The sequence below is a fragment of the Crocodylus siamensis genome, chromosome 13 (assembly GCF_052110815.1).
Source record: "Crocodylus siamensis isolate JL-2025a chromosome 13, ASM5211081v1, whole genome shotgun sequence".
In the NCBI taxonomy this organism is placed as follows: domain Eukaryota; kingdom Metazoa; phylum Chordata; order Crocodylia; family Crocodylidae; genus Crocodylus; species Crocodylus siamensis.
In genome coordinates this window covers 38,143,193-38,163,070 of record NC_143407.1, presented here as the reverse complement: position 1 = coordinate 38,163,070, position 19,878 = coordinate 38,143,193, and the positions used below count along the sequence as shown (strand labels likewise).

The window sequence follows — 19,878 nt, the reverse complement described above, 5'->3', positions numbered from 1 at the left end:
GGGGAGCCCTGCTCCCGGCCCCGGCAGGCAGTGCAGCACAGACAGAGAGGGACAAGCCTCCTCCCCCCAGGACACAGACAGGGCTGGTTCCTATGGATATAAAATTTATTGAGCTATTCTCTGAAACTACAAAGAACATCCAAAACTGGTACACACGTTGCACGCACGCTGCCATCAGGGACTGGACACAGAAGCATCTAAAAAGCAGCAAACACAAGCTACACGAGATGAGGGGGCCCCCCGACAGCCAGTGCCCCGGGGCCTGGAACACGCTGTTGAATATCAACAGCACCGAGTCTCTGCAGGGCTGGGGGCTACGCGTAGAGATCCTCTCTGTCTGCCGAGTAGACCTCCCCTTCCTGCAGCAGGGCGAAGTTGAGGAAGTGCGAGGGGCGATGGACCTCGTGGTAGAACTCCTTGGGGTTTGCCAGCTGCAGCTCGTACTTCATGTTGGGGTCGTGACGGACACCTGGAAGCAGGCAGTGCTTTAGTCCCAGGCCTGAGCTTGCAGCCCTGCTGCCCCCCCCTTAGCCTTCGAGTTTGCTCAAAGGCAAGAGCTGCCATCAGCCCCGGGCTTCCCTCCTTTCTCCCCAGGCCTCCTGCAGCCCCTGCCCAGCCCTTCTGCTGCAAGGGCTTGCTGTAACCCCAGTGCCACAGGCAAGCTGGCCTCCCGTGAACTGACCCGTCTCCACGATGCACGAGCAGGCTCAAGGCAGCAGCCAGCACGGCCGGCAAGGGGCTGAGAGCAGCACCGCTGCTGCGCTGGACAGCTCCTTCCCTCCCCGCCCCTTCCCCTCCCCGCGCCGAGGTCCCTGCCGGCTGCCTCACCCATGAAGTTGTAGTTCCAGGAGCCCTGCGCTGGCACCATGAAGAAGCCGAGGAAGCGGTCCGATAGCAGCATCTGCACCCGCTCGTAGTGGGAAGGCAGGTAGCCCTTGGGGTTGTTGCCCTTGTCCGTGTTCTGCCTGCCCCACTCGTAGCCGCTGGGAGTCAGCTTGTAGGCCGTCAGCGTGCAGGAACCGGGGGTGAAGCTGCAGAGCAGGAGGGACAGCAGTGAGCAGCCAGGAGACAATGTGCCTGGAGAAGCCGGGCCTCCGCCTCCTTGCTCACACCACACCAGCCAGCAGAGCTCTCCCTTTAGCTCCAGGTGAGAGCCGCTGGTTCAGCACATACAGACTGAAGCCCCAAGTTCTCCGGAGCAGCCCGTGCCCTCCACTGCCAGCAGCAGGGGCTCCAGCTCTGGTCTGTGCCTGGGGCAGGCAGGCTGCAGGTGCCAGACCCAGGCAGCACTTCTGGTAGCTCTGGCCACATGCCTTACCTGCAGGTAATGATGATGGTCTTCTCCCCATCCCAAGAGGGGTTGTCAGCCATGACCTTGGCGTGGGTGGTGACGTCCTGTGGGGAGAGCTGAGGCGACTCGTTTGGCTGAGTGTGAATCCACCCAAGGGGCTCCATTTCCTAATGAAGGAAGGAGGCATTAGATGCTGTGAGTTCCCCCCAGCCACAGCCCGATTCCACCACAGAACAAAGCATGACTGCAAATGAACTCTCCCTCCCAGAGAGGATAACCAGAGTCCAGGGGTGCGAGGGGGACCTGAGCCTCTGTCCTCAGAGTCCAGCACCCACCAAGTAGTAGGAGAGCACCGACCCTGGGGAAGAGGCCCCCATGCAGCCTGCAACGCAAGCATACAGGCAAGATCTCATTCTCTATGCTCAGGCCTTTGCTACGAGGCTACTGAAGGTGCCTCCCAGCCCCCTGCGAGGCCCAGAGCAGTCAGACTCACCTTGAGGTACTCGTGCTGTGGCAGCTGGCCAGGGAGGTGCACAGTCTGGTGAGTTCCCCACTGGGGCACCATCACGATGCACCGGATCTCCTTCACTTGGGGGTTATCTGGAGGGCTCACTCCATACAGGTACCCCGCAATCTAGGAACACACACACAATGAGTACTTTGATGCCCCTGGGGGACTGGGCCAGCCACCCCAGCCTCCACTCCCAAGACTAACAGCCCTCTGTCTGAGCACTGTCCCAAGCTGGAGAGTGGCAACATGCAGCCGCAGGAGCACAGCTGGAACCCAGGGGCTGTGTATAGCCTTATCCAAACTCCTGCTTCCGCTCAGGGAACTGGGCAGACAGCAGCAGGCCACAGCTCTTCCAGCCTGGCCTTGGGAGAATGAGGTGGATGCAGCCCCCCTGACTCGACTGCCCTGACGCCAGCAGCTGGAGCGAGCCACTGAGCACAGGTTCACTGCCTAAGACTCACCTGGGCCCGCAGGTCAGAGATGCAGATGAACTTCTTCAGCACGTTCTTGGGGAGGATGTAGGTGTAGCCTGTTTCCTTGATGTCATCAGAGGAGACATAGATGTGGTTTGTTCTCAAGTGGAGATTGGCAGCAGAGATCGCTCTGCGAAAGGGAGGGGGTTATCCAGCAGCTGAAGAGATCTCTGCCTGCCCCACAGGACAGCAAGCCCCACCTGCCCCTCTACCCACCTGACTCGCCACTCTGTCTTGGAGGAGAAGGTCTGGGTTTCGTAGTTGCTGGTCGTGGAAGTGATGATCTCGTCGCCATGCTTGTTAACAGTGCGGGTCTGCGTGGCTGTGAGCTGCGACTGTTCTTTGGTCTGCTTCTCAATCTCCGCAATCTGCTGCCGCTGCTGAGAGGGGGCAGAGATCTCCATGCCAAGGATGATATCTCGAATTTCTGACTGTGTCAGGGACGCCACATTCACACTGAAAGAGATTTCCCGTGTCAGCATCTCCAAAACACTCCCTGCAGACGCACACCCCATGGCAGGCTCAGAACACCTGCCTGCAGGAGCAGAGCAGGTGCTGAGAGCACCAAGGGCTCTCAGACACTGCACGATTCAGCACCACCCCGCCCTGCCTACAGGCCTCCAGGACATGGGGTCCAACTAACAGCAAGAGTTAGCTTCCCTGCTGACCCCTAGCTTCAGGTGAGAAAGCAGGCAAGGCCAAGGTTCCCAGCAGGCCTCTCCTCCTCCCTGCAGCCTAGTCCCTGGGGCAGAGAAGAGGCCCACAGGCTGGTGACTAGACCCATTCCTGGCAATCTCGGACACTTACTTGTTTTTCTTGCCATAGTCTGCAAGGATCAGGTCCTTGAGCTGCACCTCCACCTTGATCCACTCCTCGTCTGTCAGGGTGGGCCATATGTGATGCGGCTCTGTTATGGTGGTCTTGTCTGGCTTCAGGATCACTTTGGCTCGGTCGTTGTTCACATGCAGTGCCCGGAGAATCAGAATCAAACGTGAGAAGGCCTGCAGGAGAAGAAACATGCAGCTGCTCAGCAAGGAGAGCCCAGTGTGTAGGAGCCTGGCACCGTGCTCCCACTCCAGGAGACACAACACCTGTGGCTCCAGGTGCAACGGGCAGGACATGAAGCGACCTGATGCTCGCTAGACAGGAAACCCACACACGACCGGGACTGCCTGACAACACTAGTTCAGCCTGCAGCAGGCACAAAGGGGACCCCAGGCTCTGCCCTCAATGGGCTACATGCTCTTTGTGAGCTGGCAGTGCAGGCACAGCACTCACAGTGATGCCCTTACCGTGTAGGAGGAGATTGTTTTCAGCCAGTCGTCATAGAGGTTGAACAGAACCATCTGCGGCTCAGTAGCCTTCAAGATGAGGTCCCCAAACTTCTCCACTTTCAGGCAGGCCTGGAAGGGCAGCTGCAGCTCCGAGCCTTTGATCACAATGTTGGGGAAGTCTAGCAAGTGCACCTGGAGCCACAGAGGGCAGGAATGAGCCCACGCCAGCCTTGCCCAGTCACCACCTGCTTCTCTCCCAGGTGGGGACTGCAGAACCCAGCACCAGGGCTCAGTGTGGGGCTGCCTGAGGGCTGCATTGCTGATACATCACATATGCAGACCTCATCCTTGCCTGCGGCACTTTGCAGCATGGCAGGTAAGCCCTACCCTCCACCAGAGCAACTCCACAGAAGTGCCCATCACTACCATATCGGATCCTTTACCTCAAGAGGGTCCAGCATGCCCTTCCTGGTGACGATGATCTGCTTGGGCTGTTCCTCCACAGGGAGGGAGCGAATCAGGGCAGCCACTTCTTCAGCAGTCTTCCACTTTGCCAGCTGCAGAGGAAAGCAGAGTTAGAGCACACGCACCACCCCCGCCACACACACTCTTTTCTGGCCTTTCACCTAGGTTGTTAACAGCAAACACCACAGCTTGAGCCGAGAAGTGTGCGGCGACCCTATGGCCCCCCCTCTGTGGCTGATCAGGCAGGGCAGTCACAAGAGTGAGCAGGAGCATCTCGCTCAGCTCCATCCCCACCTCCCAGCCATTAGCTTGCCTCTAGAGGCAGCTGGCAATCAGTGCCCCTAGGCTTGACCCAGCCTGCCCTGCCCTCTCATCATGTAGCATCAACAGCACCGTCTGGGAGGGCCAGATAACCCTTCAGCAGCGGCAGATGCTGTCAGCCCTCCACAACCGTCCTGTGTCCCAAGCCCTGCTGCTGCATGATGAGACCATGGTGAGACGCCCAGCCCAGGGACCCTCCTTAGGGATGCAGCCCTCAGAGCCCCACCAATGCCCATTTTAACACAGAAGTGAAGGTGTCCTGGTGGACAAGGCTGGATCTCTGTGTTGGAACAGTGCTCCAGGCTTGGCTAGGGATGCTGGTTCCCCAGACCCGGCAGTATGCCACATGGATCCATCCTCTCACATGGACGCCCAGAAGCAGGATGCAACTGTCTCCCCGACTCCGGCAGGCCACCTGGCCCTCACCTGGCCCAGACGCTTCTGTCCTGCCCATACAGAGGTGTGAATGATCTTCAGGAAGAGCTGCCCTGTCCTGGGGTTGAAGATGAAAATGGCCCCGTTGATGGGCTTTGTGGTCAAGTTTCCTTCAAAGGTCTGTGAAAAACAAGCCGGGGAAAACTCTGCACTGAGCCACAAACCCACACATACAGCACAAGAGAGTCTGCATAAGCACTGCAGGCTGCCATGCCAGTGCCCTCCATGACCCCAGAGCCTATCCTCTATACCCCAGAACTACCCAGACCTTGGAGCCCCACTGTCCCACACTCACTTTGTGGATAGTGACTCTGTACACATTGGTGTCATCCACAAACCAGATGATCTGGTTAGAGAAGAGTTCCCCATAGTTCTGGGAGGAGAGGTAGGGCTCCGTGGGCTCTGAGGAGTACAGCTGCAGCCCCTTCCGGATTCGCTCTCTCAGCACGTACAGGGCAGGGTTGGCCTTCATGATCTTGGCCATGGCCTGCTGGATCAGGGGCTTGCTCCCGGGGAACCAGTTTCCATAAGCACTGAAAAGAAAAAGACACAAGCAGCACTGCATCAGCAAGGGCCTCTGCCTCTTTGGGTGGGGACCAGAGCGGCAGCAACAGTCACATACAGGCCTCTTTTCAGAGAAGCAACCCAGAGCCTGGTCCCTCACTTCACAGGCGTGTGTGGCTCCCTCCCTGTTCACTTCATCCTTCCTGCCTCACCCCCTCCGCTTGGCTAATGGAATACAGGTGCCTCATAGCAGGGACTGCTCTGTGCACCGAGGCTCAGAGGCCTGACAAAACAGCTTTCACAAGACAGGCTTTAGAGCAGAGGGGTGAAAGGTCTCACCTGTGCAGGTTGTAGGCCAAGTCAATGGCAATAAGCACGCCAGTGGGAGAAGGGTAGATACTCATGTTGTCTGTGGTGTAATCCAAGAACTTGGCTCTCGCATAGCGCTCGATATCATGGGAGTCATAATCTCCCCAGCGCAGCTGGATGTCAATCCAGTATTTCTGAGTGGTGGTGCTGTCCATCACATCCCTGCAGGAGACAAACAAGTCACTCCCTCCTACCTCACCAGGGCCCTCCTGCACTGGCAGAGCAGTTACTGCAGTCTGAGCACTGAAGCCATCACTAAACACATGAAAGCACAACCCAAGTGTGAGGAGACTTTGCTTAGCCAGCTGAGCGCAGAGATGCCTGATGGGAGAAGGGGAAGAATTCCCCAGCTGAGGGGTTCAGCACCAGATTGCCCAACTCTGCTATTTTTTCTTGACAGAATACATCTGCCCTGAGGGAAGCCTCCAATCAGGACCGAGAAGAATGACACCCAGTGCGCACAGCACGGCAAAGAACCACTCTGGTCCACTCTGTCCAGTCTTGAGACCCCACAACATTAAGTGGTGACCCAGCAGGTCACAGACAGCATGGTGGTTCATGCTGTGCGCAGTACAAGTGCCGCGCTTCAAGACGGGCCCCTTGAACTGCTGCTCAGGATGGCCGCTCACCCGTGCCCCAAAACTGGCAGGGAGGGGAGAACAGAGAGCACCTACTTGGAGTCTGCGAGCAGTGATGGCCGTGACACGTTCCATTTGTAGGAGGCGAAGAGGAGGATATCTGCACAGGAGGAGTTCATCTTATAGGACTTCCTGGGGTGGATGGTCTCCTTCTGCACAGTCTCAATCTCAAGGGCATCCAGCTCCTGATCAAACACCTGGGGAGAAAGCAGTTGGAAGAGTTGGGAGCACTAAGCACAAGGGGAGCAGGGGAACACCTCCACACAGAGCTCCAGGCAAAGCCCCAGGGGATACAGACAACCTCACTTTCTTCCATTCCCAGAGATGCAACCAGCAGCTGCAGGGGTCAATGAATTCCACTCCCAGGGTATCAGGAAACTGAAAAGGGCTTCCTTCATCAGCTTCCTGCTGGGTCAACAAGGACCCTCCCTCAGCACCACAGATACCTGTACTTCCCCCATCCCCACGTACTTGACACAAATCCATCACAATGCTCTCATGGATCTTCTGCCACAAGTGGGCTCGGAAGATCTGAATGAGGGAAATCTTCAGCGTGGGGATCTTGCCATGCATGAAGATTCCAGTCAAATCCAGCTGCACCTGGAAACCGACATAGACCTGGCAAGAGAAAGCGTCACATGAAAGTGAGAAGAGGCATGGCTGAGGCCCAGGTCTGATCAAGCTAGCTGCTGCTGCTGCTAGTACACACTTTCACTGATATCCAAATGTGCAGCTGTCATTTAGAGGGCTCTAAAGACAGTTAAACAGCCTCCTCCCCACAGCTCACTTCACTTCTCTCTAGCGTGACACAGGCGTCCGTGGAGGCAGGCTGGGGAGGCTTACGTTAGCTCTGTTAATGGTGGGAGACCACCACAAGGTGAATCTTCTGTTGGGGATCTGGTTCAAACCCGATCTTTGGGCATTCGTCAGCTTCTTCCACTTCATGGACTCCTCAAAGCCACTGGCCTTCTCCCTAGAAGGAAAAGAGTTCATCAGCTCTGCAAGAAAGTCCTTCTTCCCAGGGCAGGACACAACAGTATGCCCATGAAGCAAGAGCCATGTACAAGGAAAGAAGAAGTGGGGAAGCATTAACACGATGAGTGGCAGAGAGCTTTCTGCAAGCACCCTCCAGGGGATTACAAAGGAATTCAAGCAACATCCCACCCACAGGCTTCCTATGCGACCTCACAGCAGAGCTACACTTGGGCCAGGTGGCCTACTGGAAAGCAGCTGGATGAACTTCACCTAAAGCATTACAGTGCAAGCCAGGACTCCCACGATGCGCAGCAAGAGCCTGCTTGCAGGCACCTCCCACCAGAGCAGGGCCTCCCCTTACCAGAAAAGACCCTCCCAGGTGGGGAAGTAGGTCCCCTTGAAGAGGGTGTGCTCCAGGATCCCCTCCACTCCGCCCAGTGCCTGGATCATGTCTGTGCGGTAGTTGTTCAAGTTCCAAAGCTTCCCGTCATGGCGCTGATGAGTCCACCAAAACGGGTTCTGTTTCAGGACCTGGGCATGACAGAAGCAGGATGTCAGCCAATTAGCCCCAGACTAGTGTCAGAAGAGGATCCCTGCTCAGGCCCACCACTTAGAACAGCAGCACCACAGGTCACCACAGTGCTGATGGCACTAAGTCAGATGACCAACTACTCCCTCCCATCCACTGCTCCAACCCCTCAGAGCAAGTCCCACTTGGCACCTGGTACTGTTTGAAGTCTGTCCTGACCCTCCAGCCTTTATCATAAGCTAGTGTGTGACGGTCTTTCTGGAAAAGAGTGTTAATGCGAGGAATTCCCCTGTCCCACGAGTCCTCCAGATCCTCCAGTGTCAGACGCCTTGGGGGAAAGAGAGAGAGAGAGAGAGAGAGAGAGAGAGAGAGAGAGAGAGAAATTGACTGGTTTTGTTACCCTCCAAGTCCATAATACTGCATTTAGGTCAAAACTTTCCAACTGATCAGCAACATCCAAGCCCCAGGGCTTCTAGTAGGGGACAGAGGCTTTGCAGTTAGAAGCATTCACAGGCTCAAACTGCTCTGAACAAAGGCACATGCCTTAGGCTGAAATCTGCTTTCCGTGGAAGCAAAGAGCCAAAAGGAAAAGCTGCCTTTACACGTGTAACACTGATTTGTCCTTATCCTGCATGTCGCTAAGAGAAGACATGGACTTAGGGCAGTCCTTGCACAACACACCAGAACACTTTAGATGCCTACAGAACCTCATGCCTCCCAGAACCAGTTAATCTCAAGTGCCTTCTGCCCAAAGTCAGACTAACACAGTGAACCTCCTCTACACTGCAAACTGTAACCCGTGCCCTTTTTAGCTCTGCAGGGGCTGGCTCCACCTACGCTGGGAGATAAGGATAGGGATCTACAGAACCCTTTAGGCCCCAGCAAGGTGTCAGGTGTCATCATGATATTCCCAGTCCCTCCTCTACAAGAGCTGCATCTCTGAACACCAGTGGAAACAAACCTGTTCTGGGCAATAGCTTCCTGCCTCTTGAGTGCATATTCTGCCCACACCCTCTGTGAATCAATGAACTCGCTCTCCCATGGCTGGATGTAGCGGTACAGATTTGGAATCAGCTGGTCCTCCTCATGGCTCATTCCTGAGCGGAAGTGAGTGATGCCCACGTCTGTCTGCTTGGACCACCTGCAGCAAAAAGAGGCAGAGGCATCAAGTGAGAAAGCTGGCAAGACTGTCCTGACAAGAGTACACTACCAGTGCCTGTGATGGAAGATGTGGCCCTGTAGCAAGGCAATTCCCCAGCACTCCGCCAGGCTGGAAGGCCCTGATAAACCCTGCAAATTCTCCCACAGACCAAGATGTAAGCAGCACTTCCAGAACAGCTGTTTCCCTTCCCTTCTTGGGGCCTGGGGTACAGCAGTGCAACAAACCTCAGGTCAGACTGGGGGATGAGGACGTGGCCCATGGACAGCATGCCCAGCCCGCCCAGCTCCTTGGGGGTGTAGAACACCACAGGGGGGAAGCGGCTCGGCATCTTGGAGTTCAGGCCGATCTTGATCCGGGTCTGAATCTTGTTCTCACACTTCACCAGCAGGTCAAGCAGCTCCTGAGTGTTCACAACAGCCTCCCGGAAATAGGTCATCAGGCCGATCAGGGCCGTGTTCCATTTGTTCACGATCTACAGACAGGAGCAAGGGGTCAGGTCCCTGGACGTTCTCTGGTGCCTGAGGAAAGCCAGCTCAGCCGTCCCCCTCCTTACCTTAGTGAAGGTCGTGGAGCCGGAAGCCATGAGGATCTGCCGCACACGGTTGTGAAACCTCTGCATCGACTCATCATCCACACGCAGGAAGCACTGAGCAGTGCGTTCCTTGGTCACCTGGAATAGGCATGAGGACAACTGGTTCAGCCACACGAGGAGCTGTCCCCCAGCGACCAGCACCTCATGGTGGGACACCTTCTCTGAGGCCAAGAGTAGCAGGGGTAATGTTCCTGCAGAGGATTAAACCCAATAACCCCTGAGGTGCCTTTCCAACCCAATGATTCTAGAAGAACTGCCTCGAGATGGACACTTGCTTTCTGGGAGAAGGACGCACACAGCACACAGGAGGCCCCCTCCTTTTCTGCACCCACACAGTGGTTCAGGACTTTTCTTGGTGTCAGCACAGGCTTCCTCATTTCTCGATCTTCCCAGCTCCAGCCCATGCTCAGCCCCATTCATAGCTTCAGCATCTTTTGGAGAAGGCTGAACCCAGCCAGCCTCTTGACTCTAGCATGCACTCTAACACAGGAAAGCCTAGCTGCCCATCTCTAGGGTGCACCAACCTCTATGGGCACGAAAGCACCTTAGCCCTACTCTAGAGCAATAAAATAGAGCCCTGTTTTGATGCCAGCACAGATCGCTGCTACCACTCGCCACATGGAGTACCACCATAAGCCTGCCAGCAGCATGCCCGTACCTCATTCTGTAAGTTCCACACGCCGTCCTTGTGCGTGAACTCCTCGTAGCTGGTGCGGCATTTGGGCAGGATTCGGCACTCAAAGCCGCACATGTTAAACAGAAGATTGGGGTTGTCTTTGCTATAGACTGAAACAAAGCTGTTCTCCCACTGCACGGTAGTGACTGAGCGAGGCAGGCGGTTCTTGATGTCCCAGAACACAGCACGGCCCCTGGAAAGCAAAGAACAATTAGTCTCTAGAACGACTGGCCAAGCCCACTCTGAGGCAAAATACAGACCTTGGCCAGGCCTTCAATTCCTGGTCCCTCCCAGCAGCATATCCTTAACACCCACCACTCACAGTCCCAAATCCAGGACTATGGCACAAGCCTTAAACCATTGCTCCACTGAGAGAGCGCTGTGCTGTGCCAGCTCAAGGCCATGCTGTAGTGCAAGACGTCTCCAGCAGAGCCAGTGCCCTACACCCAAATCCAGTCCCTCATCCCACCCAATGACTTACAGATTCACATCATGCTTCATAAGCCTCATGCGGGCGTCACGGGGCCAGCACTTCTTGTTGTTGTAACCCACAATGTTCTCATTGTTGGGGTCAGGATGCTCGGTCAGGTAGCGCTGGATCAAGTCCCTCGCCTCATCTGCCGTAAACCTGGAAACACACAGCACAGGATGACTGCACTGGACACCTGGACATCCCCAAGACAGCAAGTAGCAGAAGCATATTTGTGAACTCCTCACTTAGCACTGTGGAACAGTCGAGACAAGCTCAAGAGGCCAGATTGGTTATTGCAAGTCAAGACCAGCAGAAATCAATGGGGACCGGATCAGTTTTACAAAGACAGGCAAATGCTTCATGTCTCTCAGTTGGACCCCGTGCCCTGGAGGCCTGTGGGCAGGGCAGGGTGGTGCTGAATCGTGCAGTGTCTGAGAGAGCCCTTGGTGCTCCCAGCCCCTGCTCTGCTCTTTCAAGGCCTCAGTCTGGAGGTAACCCCACACATTATAGCTGTGTTACTGCACCACTCCTTCCACGACTCAGCCAGCTAGGAAAGAAATGGCAGGCTTCTGAACCATCACCTGGCATGCCCCTGCCATCCTGGCCATGCCTTCCCTGGGGGCACATGCTAGGGCACGCAGAAGGAAGTCACAGAAGCCCAGGGGAGGCCTCATACCTGAAAAAGATGTGAATTCGGTCAATGTATCTGCAGAAGAGGCGGATGGGATGGGCCACCTCTGTGGCAATGTCTTGGAAGCTGAGGAAGTCATTTGGCATCTGGGGTGGGCCGGCCATCTCACTAGCTCGGTGAAGCCCCAGCACCAGGAGGTCCATCACCAGCCCATAATACTGAACAATAAAGGAAGCAAACTGCAGGCCCCGAATAATCCCGTAGGAATTGGTGTGATTCATGTCCTGAGGAAACAGAAGGGAACTGTGAGCATCTGACTTTGCCAAGCACTCCGAGCCCTCATACAAACAGAACCTCTCTCCTCCCACCAGCCTTGTCCCCACTCCTCCTGCCACCACTTGCCCCCTCCATAATCAATGACCAGGCGCCACCTTGTAGTTGATCACCACGTTGTTCTTGGCTGTCATGTAGTCAGCAATGTTATGATCAACAATGAGACGCAGGAGCCTGTTGAGCAGTGTCAAGTCAATCTTCTCATACATCTTCTCAAATCGAGACTCCAGCATCACGTTACATTCACCCTCGCTCGTTTCCCAGACATCCTGCAGATTGTTAATGCCTGAAGCAACACGAACAAGTCAGCAGGATTAGAAATGATACTACCGATGCTGCAGTAGCTTCCTCCTAGACCCCTGTACACTTTCAAGGGTCCCTGCTCCCTCCTTTAGACCCTCTAATCCTTTATGGAGATATCTGCAGAAAAACAGGGACTCTTCTTAGTCACGAGTCCTTGGGGGCCTGTGGGGCTCGAGACAGGAGCTTCATTTCCATGTCATTTTTATCTTACTGAGCCCACCCTCCAGCAGCAACAGAACGACCAACTCCAGTGCTGACAAGCTACAGGGACCCAGAATATACAATTTCAGCTGCTTTCTAGGCACAAGTGGCTGATCACCATGCAGAACTCATGTGTGCACAAGTGTCCTTGCTCACCTTGGCACCACTTGTACACCAACAGTGGGGGAGGTTCAGTGTCAGCTGGTTTGATCCACGGAGGGAAGAGTCTTCGCTTGTCAGCCTCATACCACAAGTACTGATCCAGATAGGCATCTGTAATCTTCTCCAGGGGCTCAACATCGTACACAGGAACCAAGTGGCTGTAGAGGTCCATGAACTCAATGCCCACCTAGTCAAGAACAGACAAAGCGACTGTTCACAATACAGACTAGCAAGTAGAGTCTGTCCAGGACCAATTCTAAGTACAATCTGGTCTCAAGGAAGGAAGGTAACTCTTGATGAACTAGGTCTCGCCAAGGCACTTACCTCTTTGAAAGCTCTCTGGGTGAGAAGGTGTCGCTTGATTCTGGACAGAGCTTCATGGGGGTTATCGTAGGCCTGTTCGATCAGACCCAGCTCCTCTCTCTGTGACTGATTCAGACGGGATTTCACACTGAAAACAAAGGAAACAGCTTGTAGGTCTGGGCACAGGGTGATGGACCATTCGCTGCTGCACTCCAGGAAGGGCAGATTCTCTACAATGTAACTAGAGCAATGGGTCCTGTAACCACTTCTCTTCCATGTCCCCAAGCTGCCCAGCAACCTCCAGAGAGATGGAAACATGTTCCCACCCTCTTAGCGGAGCCTTGGGGAAAACTCCAGAAGAGCCACACCAAAAAAACCTCAATGCTGTAAGGTTTACTAGTCCATCAAGAAAAACTTCCCTTGGTCTTCAACGGTAGGAAGAATTGACAGCCACGTGGCCCAATAACCTTTCCAAAGGCAGATGTCAGACCCTCAGCCATCAGCAGCGTCTCTTCTCTTTACCTGTAGGCTTCCTTCAGCCTCTCCAGGGCCAGGATGAGCAGCTTGGTGTCATGCTTGTAGGAGAGCGGGGGGAATGGAATGGGTGAAAATCTCCTACTTTCCAGCCAGTGCACTGTGGTGGTATACACAGCAACTGCCTCCTCCGCAGTGATGTAGGGACCATCCTGCAAACAAGTCAAGGCAGCAATCTCAATGCCCAGCCGCACCCCACCAGGCAGTCCCAAGGGCTAGCAGTCCCCCACCCTACCTTCAGGTAGTTATGCTGCCTCTCCTGCTCAGCTTTCAGGTACAGCCTGGTCAGCCGGCCCAGGTTCTTCTTGCACACAGTCTTGTCCACGGTGGCACCCCGGCGGATCCGCTCTCGATTGTAGTGTGCAGTGTTAGTCCACCAGTCAGCCTTTGCCTTCACATATCTCAGGATCATGTTTTCAATGGGAGTTGGCAGCCCAGGGACCTACAGAAGAGCACTAGGGTTAGGGGTGTAAGCCTCAATAAGCACAGATCTTGCCCTGACTGACTCCAGTGTACTGGAGAGCGGGGCCAGGCAAGGGACAGACCTTCCAAGGGATGTTGGCCTTCCAGCAGCGCCAGGCTTCGCTCAAGTGCTGCAAGATGGTCCTAGCTTTGTTCTGCTTGATCCCTTCTGGCATCATGTCCAGGATGTCATGCATAACTGCGGCTCTCAGCTCCAGGTCAAAGTGGGACTCCACACGCTGCTTGGTGACGGTCTTTGCAACGCCCTTTGAGTGACGACCTGGGAGAGAGGACACCTCTCATGAGTGTGGAGAGCACTGGGGACTGCACCCCTTTTCCTCCCAGTATGGAAGCCACATCCAAAGACATGCAAAACTTCCATAGCACAAGACCCAGCTGAAGTGAAACTTCCCATGATCAAGGCCACAGCGCTGATATAGTTCCCAGGCCAGAGCCCCATGGATTGCCATTAACCAGAACATTCCAGTTATACCTGGAGCATCTTTTGGGTTGTTACAAAGCTAATGTTTCCTGCTGCGGTAAGAAATTGCTGTTAGCATTAAAAGGAAAGCTGGGCACAAAGTATTATATACTTTCCAAGGAGTAGAAGGCTGGGGTCAGAGCTCACGAATGAAGGCATTCACTTTCAGTGCACAAGCACCAGTATTGTACTCACCCTCAAACTGCCTGGCCAGCAGGTTCCCCAGCCACCGCTCCAACAGTGGAGTGATGCCTCTCATGAAGAACAGCCATACCCGCCAGCCTGGGGCCCAGAAGCCACAGCCAGGACCCTTCCCCACAGGCCCCTAAAGATAAAACAATTCCCACAGGTTATCTAGTGACGCCCCAGAAACCCTCCCTTCTCATGTCACTGCGCTGTGAGAGGCCCTGCTGGAGGGAAGCACCACTCACCGTATTAAACCTGTAGTAAATGAGATGCTTCAGGTCCTTGCACATACGAATCTGCCTCATCAGTTTGTACTTGTATCTGTACATCCCTGTCAGCTGTCCCACATGGGCAAAGATATACTGCAAGCCGTCAGCCAGCTGAAATACAAGAACCACGACAAGGGATGGCAATGCATGCCACATCACTCCCAAAGCCACAATGATTTCTCTTTTGGGAGCAGAGTGCGCTATTAAGAGCAAAACCCCTACAGGCCTCTTGGCCCCCCACCCACATAGCTGGGCCAGCAATGGCAGAGGTTTCTGACTGAGCAGTGTCTCTGCCTGAGACAACCCCTAACTGTGCTGTATGCTGTTATGCCATGTATTCCAATCAGGCAATAAAAGATGCACGCACATTTTTCCTGCTCCCCTTCCCCTTCACGCTTACAACTGCCAGTAGCATTCACGTACCCCAAAAGTTAAACAGCCTGGCCCTCCCAGCTCCTTCTGTTACCGAATTAGGCATACCTGGAACGCATCCACGTTTCCCAGTCTGTACTGGACATGGCTATCCACCACCAATTTGGTCAGACGCAGCACCTCTCTGCACAGATGGAAAGCATTACCAAAACGAGACTTCTTCCTTTCCTGTCAAGAGAGATAGCAAGAGCAGGGTTTAGAGAATGTATTGCTATGTAATGGCCAGGCAGCTTCCACTCGTTCACCCAGTTTGCAAAGTGCACCTCTCAGGATCAGCAGCAGCAGCTTTTGCAAACCCCTTCTCTGTCAGTTACTAACTGAACTGATCAGCACAAGGTAAGCTTCACAGCATTGCTACAGACCCGGCATTCATCACACAACCAATTCTCCCCAGTGCCTCCCTGGGAATGGAGCATTGGCTCAGGAACCTATGCAAGTCACCAAAGAGGTTGATCCTGATGGCCAGTGCAGAATCGAGAATGGACACCTGAGGTCGTTATGTTAGCCATCCAAGACCTTCTTGGTAGATTACTGCAGAACCAAACAGATGCATCTGAGCTAGCAACACTGCTGAAGCCGGGAATGGACTAGTACCTTGGTGGTGAGGGTCTTGACTGGTTTGAGATTGAAGTTGTAGTCCAGATGGAGATAGTTGAGGTTCTTTCTGTGGATCAGCAAGTTCAGCATGTTGTATCCCTGGCGGCAAACCTGCAGCCCTACTTCTACCCAGTCCAGCTTTGTTGACTGGAAGAATTTTGTGGCCTTGAAGGAGCGAAACAGGTACCTGGAGAGAGGAGAGAACAGAATCAGCTGCATCCCAAAAGGAGTTGGGGAAGTTTCCAGAGGAACAGACCACCACTTACCTCTTCTTCTGAGCTTTAGGGGGTCTGTGCTTGAGCGCATTCAGAACATAGTACTTCAGCAGTTTCTGGTAGGAGACCCTCACTTTCACTGGCTGCCCAGCTGGGCAATGCTCCCGATACCTGAGCACAAAAGACACATGCTTCATGACTCCAGGTAATGCTTATTTCCACTCCCCACAGTGGAAACAGTTTCCCCAGAGACAGACTACGCTGCAGAAGCTTTGCAAAGTCTCCAGACAGGCTGAGCAGAAGCAGCACTGCCTCAGTACCTTGAGCCCAACTGAGTCAGGTTCACCAGCAAGCTGGGGTGGAACCCCCTCCAACATCACAGACACTAACATCCCATAAAGAAACATTACCAGTTCTTGACCAGCGGGATGTCAAGAGCTCTGCGTGTCCTGCCAGATCTCAGGTTGAAGGGCCGAGGGGCCCACAGCAGTGCAATGCCATTGGCCGTGTTGTCTGTATACAGTGGTGTGTCTTTCAGGAAAGGTTCCACAAATTCTGGTAACTCAAACTCTTCATCATCATCAGGCAATGGCTCCTGGCTCTAAAACACGTACCAGAGAGAATCAGTCCTGAAGCTGCTTCAGCTCAGCCCCACAGAAGTCCTAACTACACAGTGGAGCAAGAAATGCAAGAGAAACAGCACTGAATACTGGGGATCACTTTGCAAAAGCTTCTACATGCCAACAGCTACGAATCAGCATTGACCTCTGGACTTAATGCAGTTGATGCCTGTCCCACCACTCTTTAAAGCAACGTTGTGAATAAAATGCTGAAATGCATTATAAAGAGGCTAAAGAATAGTTGTTATGTAAAAATAACACTCCTAAGACTGAATAGCGAGGACAGTTTGTGGTCAACTCAAGCGGAGAATAGGTACTGGATAAAGCAGAAAAGTTAGTAGGGAATGGCAACAGAACATTCCGAACTAAATTATCTTAATGACAAGAACAAAAAGAGAAAATAGAATCCTCTATTTTATATGTCAGCAAAATAGTATACGTATGGGGTCCTATTCCTACATTCGGTGATTGACAGGATGCCAAGAGCAGGTATGGAGACAAAGCTAATGCTATAACTACACTCTCGAAGTCACAGGTGCACACTGCGAAGGCAGAAGCATATTAGCGGAGCTCAAAAGAGATCAGAGATTTGTACATGAACTAGACTCGTTTGCAGTGCCGGAGAGATGATCATCCTACTGCTTGGAGTCATGCCCTTGTTCGCTGGTTGGGGTCAGGAAGGATCACACCCCTTTGTAGACAGGACTGAAGATCAAGGCTTTTACAAACAGGCGTATCATTTTCCCTGGCACTTTGCGTTGGCTACCACATGAGGCAAAGTCATTACGCTATGCCAAAGCCCCTTCCCTCAACACGAGGCTCCAAACCAGGGCTCCTTTCTCCCAGTCCAGTGCCCCCCTGGCTCACAGGCAGTAACTCACCTTGACAGAGTGCCTGTGAGAGATTGGATTGATCAATGGATCAAAGTAGAAAGCTGGTAAGTCCGGATCTTCCGTTTTAATGAAGACCACATTTGGCGTATGATACCTGCAACACGTGCAAAGCGTTAGTGCATCTTGCCTGTACAAACCCCCCATATACCCCAGACAGCAGACAGGGCAGTACTTACCAGGTCAGATGCACGTGATGTGGCAGGTTGTTGTATAGGTACGGGAAAGCAATTTTGTACTCTGTCCTGATGGGCTGCCTAATGATGATTTTGTTGATGTCGTTGAATTCGTTCCAGTCTTCATCCCTTTGACAAGAAAGAGGCCATTTGGTGAGAATGCAGAGTGCAGTGCAAGCAAAGGTCAGGGACCAAAACAGCAGAGTCAGCATTTGCAGTGTCCTCACATTCCACCTCCTCCCCCACTTGAATACCGATTCAGCCTCTAAAGAAACAAGCATCTACCCAAATGCACGACTACCTTGCTGCCAGGAGCCGCCCAACAGCATTCGGCCTGGGACAAATCACGCAGCACACTGAGGAGTCTGCTCCCAGTCCAGGCAGCACCCATCTTCCCTCCTGTCCCCAGCTCAGCACTTACTGCAGGTTAATGTCTCGAACAAGAGGCTCAAACTTTGGACCCCCGGGAATAGCCATGTTCAAGGCCTTGGAAGTGAAGAAGGCCTTCAGGTCAAACAGATAGAAGTAGTTGTCGTCCACAAGATCCGTCAGCAGCTGATTGGCTAGGCGGTATAAGGTGGACATCATGGGGAGAGTGAACTGCCAGCGCTGGTATGTGGAACCATTCACATACCTGCAAGGAAAGCACCGCACTGACCAGTCACTGCCAAGCCAGAAGGCAACTGAACCCTTCAAACACCTTCTCTGCCCTATCCCATTTACCGGAAATGGGAAAGCGAATTATCTCACCGTTCCCTCCGCAAAAAAAGGGAAGATTGCGTGTTTATTCCAGCCCCCTCCAGACAACAGCACACTTCCACCTGCTACTGAGCAAACTCCCCTGTTTGCCCCATACCCAAGATTTAGATGTTAACACTTGGGACCATAGCCAGCAACCTCCCAGACAGCACAATGTGCCAACGCAATTTTCCCCAGGAGGTTTGGCTGGCCAAAGCATAATGCAGCCGGCCTGTTCGCAGCAGACAATGCTCTCTAAATAGCATACATGAAATTCTCTAGAAACACTGCTCTGACTCCAGTTTCAGTCCTTTGTGCTTGCCTGGAAGATACGCTGAGTTTCATCTCATTGCAGAAATCTGGCCAGAAAGAACTCCAAAATACCCGGGTCCCGTGTGCTCTCCATGGACACGGAAGGTCCCAGGACAACTTTCACACTCCGATTTCCCCAGAGCAGCATGCTCCCCCGTGCACCCTGCTGCTCTCCTCCCTACGGCTAAACATTTTGGCAGTGCCGCATGACACTGCAATAAAACGTACTGAGAAAGGGCACTCACTTCCTGTTGTCTTTCAGGGGCTGGTGGTCATAGAACCAGTCCAGGACAGGAGCATCTTCCTCTGGGTCCAGCTCCAGCTGAATGGCTTCCAGCGGCTCCACATCCAGGATGTTGTCAGCATAGTCGAGAGGCGGCTCCTCATCGTCAAAGGGAGGGAACCGCATCCTTTTGAAGTGACGCCGGTCTCTCTTCTCGCGTCTCATCATGATCCACATGGACCTGGCACAACCCGCCACCATTAGACCTGGCCCATCCTGCCAGTTCAAGACAACCCCCAGCCCCCCCAGGGCCAAGGGCCGCAGCAGCTCACCCCCACTGCGCGATGTACACGGGCTCGATGACCCACGGGATCTCATTCACGAAGGAGATGGCGCCCGTGATGTGGTACAGCACCGGCACGTCGCGGATCTGCTCCCACGGCATTGGCATGTTCTCCAGCAGCTTCAGCACGGCGTGAGGCATGTACTTGAGGGCCCTGTGGACAGAATCGCTCCTGCTAGGAACCGCTGCTCCTGCGGCCACAACCACCCCACGACAGCTCCCAGGACTGGGGCGTGCCTCCCGCAGGCGGCAGCGCCCCGCGACGCACCAAGCGGTGCTGTGCGGTGCAGGGCCGTTGGGCGCGCACTCACCCCAGGTAGACCCGCTTGTCGTGCCGGAACTTCCTGTTGGTCATGTCGCCGTGGTCGCGGATGATCTTACGGACGTGCTCGGGCGGCATATCCTCCTTCTGCGCGTCCACGAACCCGAACTTCCTCTTCTCCGCGTAGCGCTTCGCCTGCAGCTGCTGCCACTTGCGGGCTGCGGACACGCGGGAACCGAGTTAGGCCCGATCGCCCCGGCCACGCACCTCCCTCTCCCCCCCGGCCCCGCCACGCACCTTTCTCCTGCAGCTTCTCCTCTGACATGTAGTCGGGCAGCGGCGCCAGCGGGCTAGGCACGGGCGCGCAGCCCGCGCGGTACGGGAACACGGCGGCCATGACCCCGCTTGCCCACCCCGCTCCGCTCCGCAATGGCGGCCCGCGACAGCCACCCGGACGCAGCCAGGGGGCGGGGCAGCGCCTGCACCAGTGAGGTCTCGGGTTCCGAGACGGAGAGGAA

The 19,878-nt window shown here is 54.3% G+C and overlaps 1 protein-coding gene across 1 annotated transcript; it reads right to left on the bottom strand.

Annotated features, from left to right (window-relative positions):
- Positions 1–87: 87 nt before the first annotated feature.
- Positions 88–19,828, bottom strand: PRPF8 (pre-mRNA processing factor 8). Its single transcript, XM_090026619.1, has 42 exons — positions 19,658–19,828; positions 19,410–19,578; positions 19,088–19,252; positions 18,778–18,996; positions 17,904–18,116; positions 17,486–17,611; positions 17,298–17,403; positions 16,207–16,397; positions 15,848–15,967; positions 15,579–15,768; positions 15,033–15,152; positions 14,529–14,663; positions 14,293–14,422; positions 13,700–13,896; positions 13,390–13,596; positions 13,143–13,306; positions 12,642–12,768; positions 12,312–12,504; positions 11,750–11,937; positions 11,364–11,602; positions 10,697–10,843; positions 10,198–10,408; positions 9,501–9,617; positions 9,172–9,419; positions 8,747–8,926; positions 7,978–8,113; positions 7,618–7,787; positions 7,125–7,254; positions 6,753–6,899; positions 6,318–6,478; positions 5,614–5,805; positions 5,066–5,303; positions 4,762–4,890; positions 3,993–4,106; positions 3,568–3,741; positions 3,083–3,276; positions 2,492–2,731; positions 2,264–2,405; positions 1,785–1,925; positions 1,319–1,458; positions 829–1,031; positions 88–469 (listed from the first exon to the last, which is right to left on the bottom strand). Exons 1-42 carry the CDS (start codon positions 19,755–19,757, stop codon positions 315–317), a joined length of 7,008 nt encoding a protein of 2,335 aa, XP_089882745.1. The 5' UTR covers positions 19,758–19,828; the 3' UTR covers positions 88–314.
- Positions 19,829–19,878: the final 50 nt, after the last annotated feature.